This window comes from Trachemys scripta, chromosome 17, assembly GCF_013100865.1.
Source record: "Trachemys scripta elegans isolate TJP31775 chromosome 17, CAS_Tse_1.0, whole genome shotgun sequence".
Lineage (NCBI taxonomy): Eukaryota > Metazoa > Chordata > Testudines > Emydidae > Trachemys > Trachemys scripta.
Genome location: NC_048314.1, coordinates 2,167,198 through 2,181,076, shown reverse-complemented (window position 1 = coordinate 2,181,076; position 13,879 = coordinate 2,167,198). Strand labels below are relative to the sequence as shown.

At 57.0% G+C, this 13,879-nt stretch overlaps 1 protein-coding gene across 1 annotated transcript in view; it reads right to left on the bottom strand.

The window, feature by feature from the left end:
• The window catches only part of LOC117867183, a 49,648-nt gene extending 36,227 nt beyond the window's left edge, over nucleotides 1-13,421 (bottom strand). The window contains exons 1-9 of the mRNA XM_034752009.1: nucleotides 13,284-13,421; nucleotides 11,815-12,222; nucleotides 10,274-10,511; nucleotides 7,733-7,950; nucleotides 5,811-6,011; nucleotides 4,008-4,189; nucleotides 2,884-3,076; nucleotides 1,097-1,251; nucleotides 12-124 (exon numbers count right to left, since the gene is read on the bottom strand). Of these exons, the coding sequence (XP_034607900.1) occupies nucleotides 12-124; nucleotides 1,097-1,251; nucleotides 2,884-3,076; nucleotides 4,008-4,189; nucleotides 5,811-6,011; nucleotides 7,733-7,950; nucleotides 10,274-10,511; nucleotides 11,815-12,222; nucleotides 13,284-13,392 (1,817 nt within the window). The 5' untranslated portion in view covers nucleotides 13,393-13,421. The remainder of the gene's footprint in view (nucleotides 1-11; nucleotides 125-1,096; nucleotides 1,252-2,883; nucleotides 3,077-4,007; nucleotides 4,190-5,810; nucleotides 6,012-7,732; nucleotides 7,951-10,273; nucleotides 10,512-11,814; nucleotides 12,223-13,283) is intronic.
• Nucleotides 13,422-13,879: the final 458 nt, after the last annotated feature.

Here is a 13,879-nt window from a genome sequence, read left to right as displayed (position 1 = left end):
GGGCTTCTTACCTTTGCAAATCCTTGTTAAAGGAGGTCCCATCGGCCCATTTGTGCAGAGAACCCCTGCGGACGCCATGCAGACCAGTCCAGACGCTCCAAGACAACTCCTCTTGCAACCAGCTCTAGGGTTAGCACAAGGCAGCTAGTTCTGTGTTCGACAAAGCACTGGACCCCGGTGCCAAAGGCTAAAGACATCTCAGCATCTGCTCACCTAGCACAGTCCCCTCTAGCTACAAATGCAATTGCCTGAACACTGACATCCAAGACAGCAGGAAGGGATGAGATGTTAACCCTCTGAGCGCCATGTCTGTGTGTTGGGGAGGGAGGGGCAGAGGAAGGATATGTTTCCCGTGACACAAACGCCTCTATCAAGGGGGAACACATCAGACCTATGTCCCAAAAGCACCAACACATCTGCAGAGACACTCATGTTATGGAGAAATCCTGATGCAGAGAACTAAGCAGCACCTTATCACACCCTTCAGCCATTGCTCAGCCTCCGGGGAATGGTTAGCACCGGAGACACTCCACTCTAAGGAATCTTGGTTTCAAGATTCTTGATTTCTTCATATGGAGACGGATGTTCAGGTCTGAACTCTTGGGGAAGCCGAGGGGAAGAGCAATGAGCAGTGGGAAAGTAAAGCCAAAATTCTCATGGCTATCCCACGGGCAAAGCTAATGGCCCAGGGAACTAGCAAGCAAGCCCCCCAGAGAGTCCAGAGGGGGCCAGATGTCAGCTAGCCCTGGACTCCCCGTCCAACACTCTGTGACAACGGCTCATGGGCTCAGTGAGGATTTGTCTGCTGCAGTTTGTGGCCATGTTTTAACTCGAGTTAACTGACTGCCGGGTATCTTGAGTTAACACACATGGCTGTAAATGCTAATCTGCCTCAACCAGCGAACACGTTCAAATTCCAGCTTGCCTTGTCTACGCTAGGATCTTAACAGGTGCTAGTTAACACAGGTTAGCGAACAGGTTAACACCACAGCCCTGGATGGTCCCCTGGCACTAGGCAGTCTAATGTTTACAGTCGTGTCAGTTACCTCCAGTCTAGCCAGGCCCCAGGGCCCGGTCCCCGGCAGAGGGTACTCACCCGATCCTCCGGGCTGCCCAGCGTGAGGAGACTCCCGTTTGGGAATCTCTGACAGTACTGCAGGGCCTGATTCCACTCAAGGGCAGCACCCGCTACAACATGGAGGCATTTCTTTTTCCTGGATCTCCAGCCCTGGGCTCGGGGGCAATGCACGTCTGAGGGGAAGGACAAGGCACATTGACTGAACCAAAGCTGTGTCAGGATCACGGCGCTCCACCCTCTGGTAAACATCCCCACTGCCCAGAGACGAGCTCATCGCTGTGCAGAAGATCAGCTAAGGCAGTGGTGCCCAAGGACAGAACACAGCATTTCGAAAGGGCCAAGGGCCACCATCAAAGCTCAGGGGCAGCCTGTCTGCCGTGTCCTGCTCCCTTTGCACTGCCCCGGTGGCACAAAAGGAGCAGAAATCCCTGCATAGAGATACATACACCTCTCTCTGCCCAGGGTGACCATGTTTCCCCAAACTGAAAACGGGACACTTTCCCGAGTGCCCAGCGAGCTGAGCTCTGCAATGCTGCGGGGGAGGAGGGGGGCAAGATCTGCACCACACTCACATCTGCCACCAGTGCCCAATGACAGCCAAAGCCAGATGTGCCTTATCTGCATGCCTGGCCGCACATCTGGGCAGCTCCTCCTGAGTGGCTCCCCCAGCTGGGAATGGGACAGCACGGTGGCGCCAGACCCTCACAGCTGCCAGGCCCCACGGGGCTGGGGGGACCTGCTTGCTCCTTGGGAATGAGGCTGGGAGCCGCCTGCCCAGGGCGGGGTGAGGGAGATGCATGTAACCTCCCCGCTAATCCCACACTGGCACTGCCCTAGAGCCCCCTTCTGCCCCTCCCCACTGGAACTGCACAAATGCCCAGTTTTGCCAAAAAAGTTGGGATGTCCAGGACAGAGCTTAAAAAAGGGACTGTCCTGGCCAAAATTGGATGTATGGTCCCCTAGCTCTGCAGCTCTTAACACAGAAGGAGATGAAAGGATTGGGGTGCATTGTGTTCTGGGGTCTCTGGGGAATCATAACCAGCTGGGGGAAGTTAGAGCAGCCCCCAGGCTACCCTAGCCTGCTCCAGGAGCTGGCTGGTCTCACCTCTCCCAGGAGCTGTGGGGGGGCGGGGAGCCATCTGGTTCCAGAGGCTGCCCTAGGCTCAGGCAGAGCCAGTCAAGCCCATGCCCTGCCCTGCTCTCCCTGAGGCTCCCACAGCCCAGCAGGGAAGCAGCTGAAGGGGCAGTGAGAGCTACTCTCCTCCCCCTGCAATGCAGCAGGCGGCCAGTGGAGGAGCTGCTGAGCAGATGCAGCAGGGAAGGGGCAGCAGGTGCTGGGGGCACTCCCGGCCCCGGGGCTGAGGGGAGCCAGCTGGGAGAGGCGCTGCCCCCACCTCCAGAGAACAACAGGAGAAAGTCACACCCTCTCCTTCTCAATGGGCTGCGTGCTCCGGGGCACGTCCACTAATCTCAGCCGAACACAGAGCCTGCGGCGCAGCACCTTCAAGGCCGCTGTTCAGAGCCCTGGAGACAGAGGTGGCTCCTGAGCTGTGGGCGGGAGCCCTCTGAAGTGGGGCAGGGGTTCCAAGCGAGGGTGCCCCATCCAGCCAGGACCCCTCCTGCTTAACCATAGAGGAAGGGCAGGGTGGCAGCCCCCGTAGTGGCCGGGCCTTGCTCCCAGCAGGAATATTCAGGGCTCTGGCCGAGTTAGCTACTGCAGATATGGACAGGAACCTCCTCCCCAAGTGTGAGGGGGAAGGAGCGAGGGCTGAGGGGCATTTAGGGAGGGAAACCAGACGAAGCACCTTCATCTAGTGCAAAGCGCAGGGCATGGGAGGAGCACTTCTGCAGGAAGAGCCCTGGGCTCCTGGGTTTCTGAAAGACGCAGAAGCCGGAGTGCAGATTCTGGAGGCGCTGGTCGGGCAGTAGGCGGAAGAAGCTCCTCCCATCAGAGGAGCAGTCTGAGTTGCACCCAAGCGAGACTCCATCCAGCCCCACCTGCGGGGAAGACATGGGATGAGTCACACATGCAGCCACGAGGCTGGGAGAGGAGCTCTCATCAGTGAAGGAAATTCAGTGCAAAGCACAATTCCTAGGCTGTACTCTAGCTCCCAGCGTGCCCATAAGCAGCAGGGTTTGCCAACTGCCCCAGAGGGGGAGAGTGGCCTATCGCACCCCTGCCAGGGATCCCCCAGCCACCTCACAAGGGTGGGGTCTACAAATAACAGGGCGGAAGTGCAGCATCCCCTGGCAATGGGACACGTCTAACGCCGACGGGGACTCATGTAACCGACAGGAAGTGCCATCGCTCTGGAGCGGAGACATTACAGGAGAGGGGAGATGACCACAGTTGCCAACTTTCACGCGGTAAATAAGCCCCCCGACTTTCACAATAAGCCAAAAATCAAGCTAATCCCATTTCAAAACAAGGCCAAAACAAGCCAATCCCTACGAACCCCAACACCCTATGTGACTAGATCCTCCGGCTTGACGTCTGGGACTATGGTGGGCCTGCTGGGCACCCCTGACTCTCTCTCCCCTTGCCCCTGCTTGCCAGGAACCAATCAAAAAAAAGAAGCAACAAGCCAACTCAAGCCCAATTTCTGCGTTTTTGTCACAGGTTTGGCATGTCTGGCTCTAACATGAAGCATGCAAACAGCCACCACACGCCACCTCCACCCTAATGGGAAGGCAGCCCTGCCACAGCTGAGAAGGCAATGCCGTCTCCATGGCCCAGGGAATCCATCTCCTCCCTGAGATGGCAGAGAAGGGCTCAGTTACCTTAACCAGGACCAGAACCGAGATAAGCCCTATTCACAGCCTGGTGCTCCACAGAGCCAGCCAGATGACCGGCTTGGGCCTGGACTGGAGCTGGTGACCTGGACATGAAGGACTCCATGCAGTGCCGAGGGACGTCAGCTCCATTTACCAGCAGACACGAGGAAGACGCGAGGCTGCGGAGTCGGCCGTCCAGCTGCAGTCCCCAGAGGGAGTTCTCGGGGCAGCGCTCCGCAGCAGGCTCCATGTAGACCAGGCCACGCTCTGGATCCGAGCACAGGACTGAGGGGCGTCCCACAAGCCAGAGCAAGCCGAGCCACACAAAGCCAGCAGCTGGGGAAGCAGAGTAGACTGGGGTGAGGCCTTGGTGTGGGGACAGGAGCAATGTACGCTCAGTCCAGGATGGAGGCTGGGGGCACACGCATTCGCACTGAGGTTTAGCCAGACCATGCTGCAGAGGAGAGACCCCAAGGCCATGGAGGGCAATCTAGCCAAAGCAGTGACCTCACTCTGGGGGCATCCCTGGAACATGTCACCGGGGCGTGGGTGACCTAAGTGGCCTTTTGACTCCCAGTGAGGAAGCAGGTTGCTCTGGAGAGACCTGTCTGGTGCTTTTCCCTCTCTGGGTCTGTCTGCATGGCAGAGTTAGCCTAGGCTCCAACCTTCCTCCGTCCACATACAAAAAACCTCTCACCTGAGTGTGGTGGTGCCTTCAATCAAAACAAGCTGGCCCAGCCAGGGGCATGGGCTAAAGCCAGGATCCCACTTGCATGCAGGCTGGAGCCCACCCACTTTGCAGTGAGGATGCAGGCTAAATCACCCGAATGCTGATAGGCCTCCAATGCCTTCCCACAATTCCCCTGTGTGCCCTGAAGAACAAACAAGTTTTCCCACAACTCCCCGGAAAGGATCACAGAGGTGCTCAGCACACTGAAGCGCACAGCATCATGGGATATGTACCCAGACGTCCCTGCAACCCATCCGCGGGGGCAGCACCAGGGAGGACACATTGACTTGAGTGAGGCTGCTCCATCTGGGCTAAGCTAACGCAGGTGCCCAGGCCTGGCAGCCAATCACCTGGGCTAACTCTGCAGCGAAGGCGTCTCTGGGGTGCAGCAGCGTTCTCCAGCATCCCCTTGCCCTTGCAGCAAGTTAGTCCCGCTCTGGGATAAGATTATACCCTGGCATGGCCCCTCCCCGCCACAGGGATGTGCTGGCTCTCCAGGCAGGGCACCATGGCTCACTGGGCTGGCCTTTCAGCTGGGAGGGCATGATGGGGTCTCATGGAAGATCGGCACAGAACAGGAACTCAGGAGACCTGGACTTGACTCCTGGCTCTACCCAGGCCCCCGGAATGTCCTGGGCAAGTTGCTGCATCTCTCTGTGACTCAGTGCCCCTCTGTAACACAGTCACCTTTCCTCTCTCCTGGCCTGTCTGTTACATCGTGAGCTCATCGGGGCAGGCTCTCTCCCCACGTGTCGGGGCAGCCCCTGGCACAGTGGGACCTTGCTCTCCGTTGGAGCCGTTTGGTGTTAGCAATTCCCGTGGGGTAACTTGGTGTTCCTAGAACCCAGAGCTGGGCAAGCATCCGCAGTCCCATACCCGGGGACCATCTCTGCTAACAACTAGCAACGCACTGACCCCACCAACCTCCTGGGACTGAATGAGCGGGGACAGTCCCCCTGGATCGCCCCAGACTTGCAGGGTCCCAAACAGTGACTTTCACAGCTAAGCAGGAGACAGAGGCACAGTGCCTCTGGGACCATGCTGCCAGACAGCACAGCCAGTATAATCAGGAGTCACCGCCGCACCTGCCATGCAGCCCGGTGCCACGTATACCTTCTGCCACGTACACCTCTCTGCTTCCCCCCCTGGGCTACAGCTGGAAGAACCTGGAGGCAGATAAGGGAAGGCTGCGCCTTGCCCTGAGACATTCGTCGTGCCCCTCCTTACCTGCACTGTGGCTTGCTGTGGTGATCTCCACGGCTCCAGACCTTGCATCCGCCAACTGGCTCCAGCTCACCACATTCCCAGGAAACTTCCATTTGTCCCTGGAGGCTGCCAGCTGCTTCACAGAGAGCCTGGGGAGGGCTCTGTCCCACAAGTTCACCTCACTCAGCTCCCCCACGTACGGGCTGCCCAGAGCAAGGCCCCCTGCAACGCCAAACCCACAGAACGAGCTCAGGCACACAAACGCACAACCATGAGCATGGGGCTGGCTTGGGAAGGGGAGAGGGTTCCTTGGGACGACAGGCATCTGGGCAGCTCTGGTGCACAGTGCCCGGCTCCTGGGAAGTGGGCGCTGACTGATTCTTAGAGCAGCACTGAGGAGCCCACAACAGACACATTGGCCTCCCCCAAGCTAGAGGGCAGGTCACACTCACCATGCTGAGGGCAGAGGAAGTAAAGAGGAGAATAGAGGGTCCCAAGCACTGCTCCCAAACTGAGCTTTGCAACTCATGCACTCAGGTTGTGCCTACACAAGGCTGCTTTTGGGACATTTCCCACCATCGATCGATACCACCAGTGCAGTGCCACCAGTGGAGCCCCTCAGGGCGTGGGAGGCACTAGCATAGACCGGCCACCGGGGGAGCTCCACCCAGGGACTATAGTATGAACCGGTTGCAACTGTTTTATCTCCCGTGTTTTCTATCCCTCCTGAGGGCAGGTTTAGACAACGTGCAGACTACATTGCTGGTGGCATCCCTGCCTCCTCTATTGCCAACCTGAGTGCAGCTGACTCGGGATTAGCTGTAGGGAAAGACACAAAGCAAGGGGGTGCAGACAGGGCCTGCGAGAGGGGGTGAAAGGAGTTAACAAGAAGAACAGTGTCTGTCATAGACATAGGGGCTATATCCCTCCAACACACACACACACACACACACACACAACACCACGGCACACACAGGGGTTGTATCCCCAATACACATACTGCAACACAATCACACCATCGCATACATGCAGGCTGTGTTGTCCCCTAGCCCCCACACACCCTTATCATATGCAAACCAGCAGTCTCATATGTACACACACCAGCACAAAACTCAACACACAGCATACACCAACACACCTAAGTACACATACACAGGCTTTATCACACACACCCCGTCACAAAGAGAAGCTGTATCAGATACACAAAACCGCATCACATCATACACAAAACCACCAATGGAGGCTCTATCACATGCACGATCACAAACACACCCACAAACATGCACACACCACCATATTATAGACACACACACACACTTGCACTTATAGAGCCACATTTTCAAAAGCATCCATTAAATCAGTGCTTGTAAATTTGCACACAGCCCTCCTGTGGGCAGGTGGGCTAGTGTACTCGTGCCAGCTGATGCCACAACTCCGCTTGCTCATGTGTGCAGGCAGCATGCGAGTGCTCACCTCAGGTTGGCAGATCTCAGGCAAACAACTCCCTGCCCCAAAACTGTACGTTCAAAATGACAGGTGCAAATTGAGAAGCTGGGCTGCAAATGAGGCTCCAAGCTCCATTGCAGCTAGTAACTCCAACAGCAGTTCAGGGGGCCCTGAGCCACAGTTACGTCATGGTCCGTGTTACTAGCAGTGACTGTTTCCAAAAGGCCGATACAGTGTCTGACACGCTCCTGTTCTCTCTTAGCACTCGGCTGCTTTTGTGCAGGCAGAGAGGAGGTGTTGCAGTGGCTGAGGTGTGCTCAGTCACACACAACTCAATGCAGGGGGTTGTGGGTGCCAGTCACTCCCCAGGCATGGTAGCCTAAGTGCTGCTCTCTGCTGCCGAAGGGCCCGTGATGGAGGCTCACACCCAGTCACCAATTTCCTTTCGGTACACAAGAGATATTTGGCAGAATCCAGGCCAAGGCCAACGAGCTCACCTTTCTCCACGATCGCTGGCTGTCCAACGTTCCACACCCCTCCCGCTGCCAGTCCCTTCCGCAGAAACCAGGCACTGTCTGCAAAGTCTGGCTCCCAGGGCTCTCCGTCAATGAAGACCATGTAGGGGCTGGCGGACAGGTCACTGGAGACAGAAATGGCAAGATGGTGCCAGGACCCATCCAGGAGAAGGCCAGCGGTGCCCCTGAGCATCACAGCCCTGCAAAGGAGGGCAATGGGGTGAATGAAGGCTGAGCAGACTCCCAAATGAGGCATGTCCCTGACCCACAGCCCAGTCAGTCAGCTTCTCCTGTCCTCTTCCAAACCTGGTTCCCACGCATGGCAGCATCTATTAACTCTTTCACTGCTGGGCCTTGGCCACATTTGCAGAAGGAAGAAATGTACGTGGAAAGTTCAGCAGTGAATCTATGGCCAACAAAGTTAAGGACAAGGAGAAAGAATTTTTAAATCAATCAGGAGCAACAGGGAACCTACCAACGGCACAGGTCTATTATGAGATCGATATGGCAACAATGTCAATAGTGATGCAGAAAGGCAAAAGCGTTCAATCAATACTTCCCTGGATGATGTATCAATATCAGATAATGATGATGAAATTGTTTTTTGTCCAATGGCAGTTAAGGATGACATTAAGCAGCTTCAATTAAAACCTTTAAAATCAGCAAGCTCAGGTAATTTGTACCCAAGAGTTGGCTTAGGAGCTCTCTGGGGCTTTGATGTTAATGTTTAATCAGTTTTGGAAAAACGTGGAACTTCCAGAAGATGAAGAGAGCTAGTGTTGTGCCCAGGGGCGGCTCTAGGCACCAGCAAAGCAAGCATGTGCTTGGGGCAGCCCATTTGCAGGGGCGGCAGGGATCCAGCATGGTAGCTGAGAACCAACAGGGGGCCCTGGGAGCTGTAGTTCCTTGGTTAGCTCCCTGCCTATAGAGCCAGCCCTGGAGCAGGGAAAGAACTACATTTCCCAGCATTCCCTTGGCCACTACCAACAGGAAAGAGGGGGAGGGAGTGAGGTAGCTGAGACCTCATGCTGCAGCCTGCTGTGAGTGGAGAGCTGCACTGTGAGTAGGGATACCGTATTTTAACATTCAAAAAATAGGACACTCCACAGGGAGGGAGGGTAGCCCCACCCTGCCACTATCCACCCCCTCCGACTGCCCCCCACAGAAACCCCAACCCATCCAACCCCCCTGCTCCCTGTCCCCTGATCACCCCCCCAGGACCCCACCCCCTATCTAAGCCTCCCTTCTCCTTGTCTCCAACTGCCCCCTCCTGAGACACCCCCTCAACTTCCCCCCTAGGACCTCTCCCCCTACCTGTCCCCTGACAAACCCCTGGGACTCCCATGCCTATCCAACTGCTGCCCGTCCTCTGACTGCCCCCCCCGAACCTCCGCCCCATCCAACCCCCCCTGCTCCCTGTCCCTTGACTGCCCCCCGGAACCTCCTACCCCTTCTCCTACCCCCCAGCCCCCTTACCATGCCACTCAGACCAGCGTGACTGGCTTCGTACAGCGCCAGACACGCTGCTGCATACATGCTGCCGTGATCCCCTGCGGAGCCACAGCTCCCTCCCCGCCCCCCCCCCCCCCAGCACCTGCCTTCCAGATTTGAACACCTCAAAATTCAGGAGTGCTCAAGCTCAGTTTGGGTGGCTGTTACTTCATTTCTCCCAAATCAAATATACTGATCCACTGTAACTTGCTGTAGAAAAAGTAGGATAAAATTGAGCAAGAAATGCTTCCCAGTGGTTATTAGGACTGGAATTGCTATTTTCAACAGCCACTGCCTTTTTTTGTTTGTTTGTTTAAAAGGAAGACAGTGATATTGCATTGGCAAATTCCCCATAGAAAGAAAGAGTGGAGCAAAAGAATAATAAAGGCACCTCAACTTTTCCTCATTTATGTAGGACAGTCTTATAATATGCATCCAGATATCCTCCAATCACACAAGCTGAAAATTGTTCCACTTTACTGCAGTTCTGTAACCATACTGCAGTTCTGTAACAATCCTGTCTGTTCTGTGCACATCTAATTTTTCTGCTGAATGACCTGCCCTGGGAGCGAGTTACCAGTGACCCAGGACTGCAGCAGAAGGAGGGTGCAGGTGTGTGGGGGGGAGAGCCCAGGGCTGGGGCAGCAGAGGTGTGCGGATCGGGGGAGGGGGGGAAAGCCCAGGGCTGGGGCAGCAGGGGGGTGCGAGTGGTGGGGGAGAACCCAGGGCTGGGGCGGCAGGGGAGTGCGGCAAGGAGCCCGGGGCTGGGACAGGGGGCAGCCAAATTTTTTTTGCATGGGGCGGCAAAATCCCTAGAGCCGGCCCTGGTTGTGCCTATATTTTACAAGGGTAGTTACAGGCCAGTCAGCCTGACACTGATCCCACACAGGGTCATGGAATGGCTGAGAGAGGGGAGAGGCCGTCACCCTGGCAAACCCTGAGCCGCCCTGCACATCCCATCCTGCAGAGGGCAGCAGGCACACACACACTCTTCCTAGCCCCGGCCAAGCAGTGCCGAGGGACCTCACTCACCCTTTGAGCCAAAACTCCAGGCCTGCTGGAGCCAAGAGGAAGAGTGCGAGCTCGGCCGGCCTCGATCTCACCAAGTAGCTGAGGAGGCCCATCTTGTTGGAGGAGGCAAAGGTGCTTCGGATCCACAGGCCCAGGGTGAAGCTGCTCAGGTAGCGGGTGACTGTGTTCTCCAGCCGCATGGCGCTCCACGGAGCAGGCTTGCCGCCAGGGAGACGCAGGGCAGATGAAGCCCGATACTCTAGCGAGGATGCAAAGAGAGCAGCCATTAAACCCGTGCTGACCCGTCACCCAGCACAAGACCAAGGGTGCCCCCTAGGGAGCCCAGTGCCAGGTGCAGCCTGCGGCCCTGCTACCTGGACTCACACAGACCTAAATGCTTTGCTGCTCTCCCCCGGGAATAGTCAGAGATGGGCCTGAGCCCCAAACCTGCCCTATGCCTGGGGGATGAGGATCTGGGGTTTGAATCTGGATGAACCAGGGCCCTGCTCCCTCTTTGGGACCACCCTGCTCCTTCTTCCCAGAAGGCTGTGATGTGCCACTCCACGTGACCAGGGCTGGATTAGCAGCCCACTCCAACACCAGTGGGCAGTAGATGTCCTGCAGCCACCGGCTGTCACTCTCCAAGCACACCACATCCAAAGCCTGAGCGTCACCCTGCTGCCACCCCTACCACCCACACTGCACCACCCTGGCCAGACAGAGCGCCTGGTCACCCAGCTGCTCCTGGGGTGGGGGAGTTCGGACGCTGAGACACCTGGGTGTGGAAACTGGGACCCTGAGACCCGCAAGTGGGGACAGTTCTGCCCCTGGACACTCCTGGGGAGCTGCTGACTAAGAAGGGTCTGTTTCTACCATCCCTGTTCCGAGGAGATCTGCTGCAGAAGCCAGCCTCCCACCTCAGGCAGAACGAATGCAGCTCCTTGCCCTAGTATATCAGCTGGCTCCTCAACATTGAGCCTTTGCTGACTGCAGTGTAAAACCACACCAGGCAGGGGCCTTGGGGCAGTGGGCATGCCTGGCAGCCACCAGCCAGAGGGTCAATAGGACTCTCCCAGGCCTGTCCCAGGCACTCCGCACACACAGGCATATTGGTGCTAAGGAAAACGTCAGATTGAGAGCCCTGGGGACCGACCACCTTCAGCGGGCACAAGCACAGCATGGGCAATGGCAGACCAAGCTTCCCCTAAACTAACATCTCCCCCCGCAATGAGCCTCCAACCTGCCCTGGAGGGGAGACAGGGGCAGTTCATCTCTGTGGCCCTGCCTGCTCTCTGGACAACCCAACAGACGAGAATTGCATTGCACCACTGACCTGGCCAGGCTGGCACCCATGGCCCGGAGGTGAAGGTCTCTGTAACCCACCCAGTGCCATGGGCCAGCCAGTCCCCACCAAACAAATCAGTGCTAGCTTGGCCACGAGGAAATGGGCCGAGACCACCAATTCACTTCACACAGCCCCCACGATCACTGCCGGCCCAGGTCAGATTGGAACCAATGAGCTCGGATTTCTCTTTCTAGCGCAGCTCCCAGCATGTGGTTACCTAGAGATGCATTAGCCACGGTCACTCCAGAGATCAGCAAGGAGCCAAGGTTAGCAAAGGAGATGGCCCGGTCACTGAACATTCGGAAATGCTCCTGGTGGTTGAAGAAGCCAATCATGCCAGCCGGGAAAGTGATGAAGCCCCATGTACTAAGCCCAGTGGAAAAGGGCACTGGAACTAACTCCTTCTGCACCGAAGCCCCGGTGAATTCAGCAGCCATGCTGCCATATACATGTGTGGCATTGGACTCTAGGCGCAGCTGGAAGAGCGCTGCCCTGGTGTAGGCCTTCGTCAGCATCACAGTGCACACAGAATAGCGGGGCAAGGAGAAAACGACATCAGCCGTGGCATACGGGCCCATCCCGCCGGGGAGGGGGAACTCCACGGGAGCAGGGAGCCCGCAGGAACCTGGCAATGAAGCACACACTGGGTTAGCTGCAGGCTGCATTCTGAGGCTCTCACCGCACGCAGCATCCTTTCCAGAGAGCTGGGGCGCTAATGCAGCTAAGCGGAGCTTGGGCTCTGGGTGGGGCTAACAGCAATGTTCTCGTCGTGGGAACAGCACAGGGTCCGGACCATGAGTCTTTCTGCACCTTGTCCTGGAGACTGAGACCAAAGCCCAGCAAGCTTTCCACTGCCCCCTTGCCAGGGGGAAAGGGGAGCTCAGGGACTGGCCTGTCTGCAGAGGCTGCTAACAAGGGGACTGAACGGTGCTTCTGAGTGTGGGCAGGGGACCTCTGCCCTTGGCCTTGACTGACACCAGCATCTTATTGTACCAAGTCCCCCTCCCACCCAGCAGACGAGAACTGCGCTTCCCTGCACCACTGACCTGGCTGGCCCATGGCCTGGAGGTGAAAGTCTCTGTACCCCATTGTCAGGGCCATGGGCCAGCCAGTCCTCACCAAACAAATCCAACAATATTTGTGTTCACATAGGGCAAACATTCCCATCCCCTCCCGTTTTGCCAGGAGGCTGGGGAAACATGAAAGGGTTGCCTACAACTGCACTGACTGGACCCGACGATCCAGGCAGGAGGTCCCGTCCAGTCCTACGTTCCTAGGAATTTCCCAATAAAAATACCATGCTCACTGGCAAACAGCATGACACGTATCCTACTCCAGCTGTGCCCTGAACCTGTCAGCCCCCTGGCACGTGAACATGCTGCATGCAGCACTCCAGTTCTCAGCAGCACCTACGTCCTCACATCACCCGCAGCTTTCACTGGTGTAGGGAAAAAATCCATCCTCTTGGGACAGGAATTCCTGTTTTATCTGCACAGCTCAGACATGTTGCCCCAACAGGCTGGCACTTACTGGAAACCTGACCACAGGCCCAAGTGTGTCATGGGGTGCAAGAGGCATAGCTGGTGGGCTCTGGGCAGCCTTGACCTAGGGCAATAGCCACAGTCCATGAGACAGCCCCCTTGTGTGCTCAGGTCACCTGGCTGTGCGAGCCTGCAGCCCACTCACCGTGGCTGTATTTGCAGAAGAAGCCAGTGGCTCTGGTAGGGGGCTCGGTGTCGCACCCTCTGGTCTCCCATGTTCCGTGTCGAGAAAGGTCAGATGGGCGGAGACCCATCACTGCACACTGGCCAGACAGATTAGCCACGGCTGCTTCAAGAGAAGAGAGGAAACTATGTTTGCTATGGACTGTGGAGTCTCTTCTACTGCCTAGCAACCTCAGTCACGACTCCAGAGCACCTAAGCAATAGCAGGAGCTGTGGGATGGGGGGCACTGTGGGGTGAGCTCACACAGCTCCTGACTCTGGGCCCTGGCGAAGGAGAGTTTGGGGAGCCTGTCGTAGCTTCTCATGGAGGGGTGTTCCTATCTCAAACCTGTCACTGAGCTCGGGGGGAGGGGTGTGTCCTGACTTGGAGCAGCAAGGGGGGCTGCAGGCCCTGGCTGAGGGGCATCTCCAGAGCTTTGAGAGCAGGGCAGGAGTGGAAGAGCATCTCAGCACTGGGTCCATTGGCAGAGGAGGGCCAGCATGGCTGACCGACATTGTCTGCTTTGCTAAGGAGAGAGCCCCGGGAGAGCCGGTGGGGTAACACCTACGATGATGCCA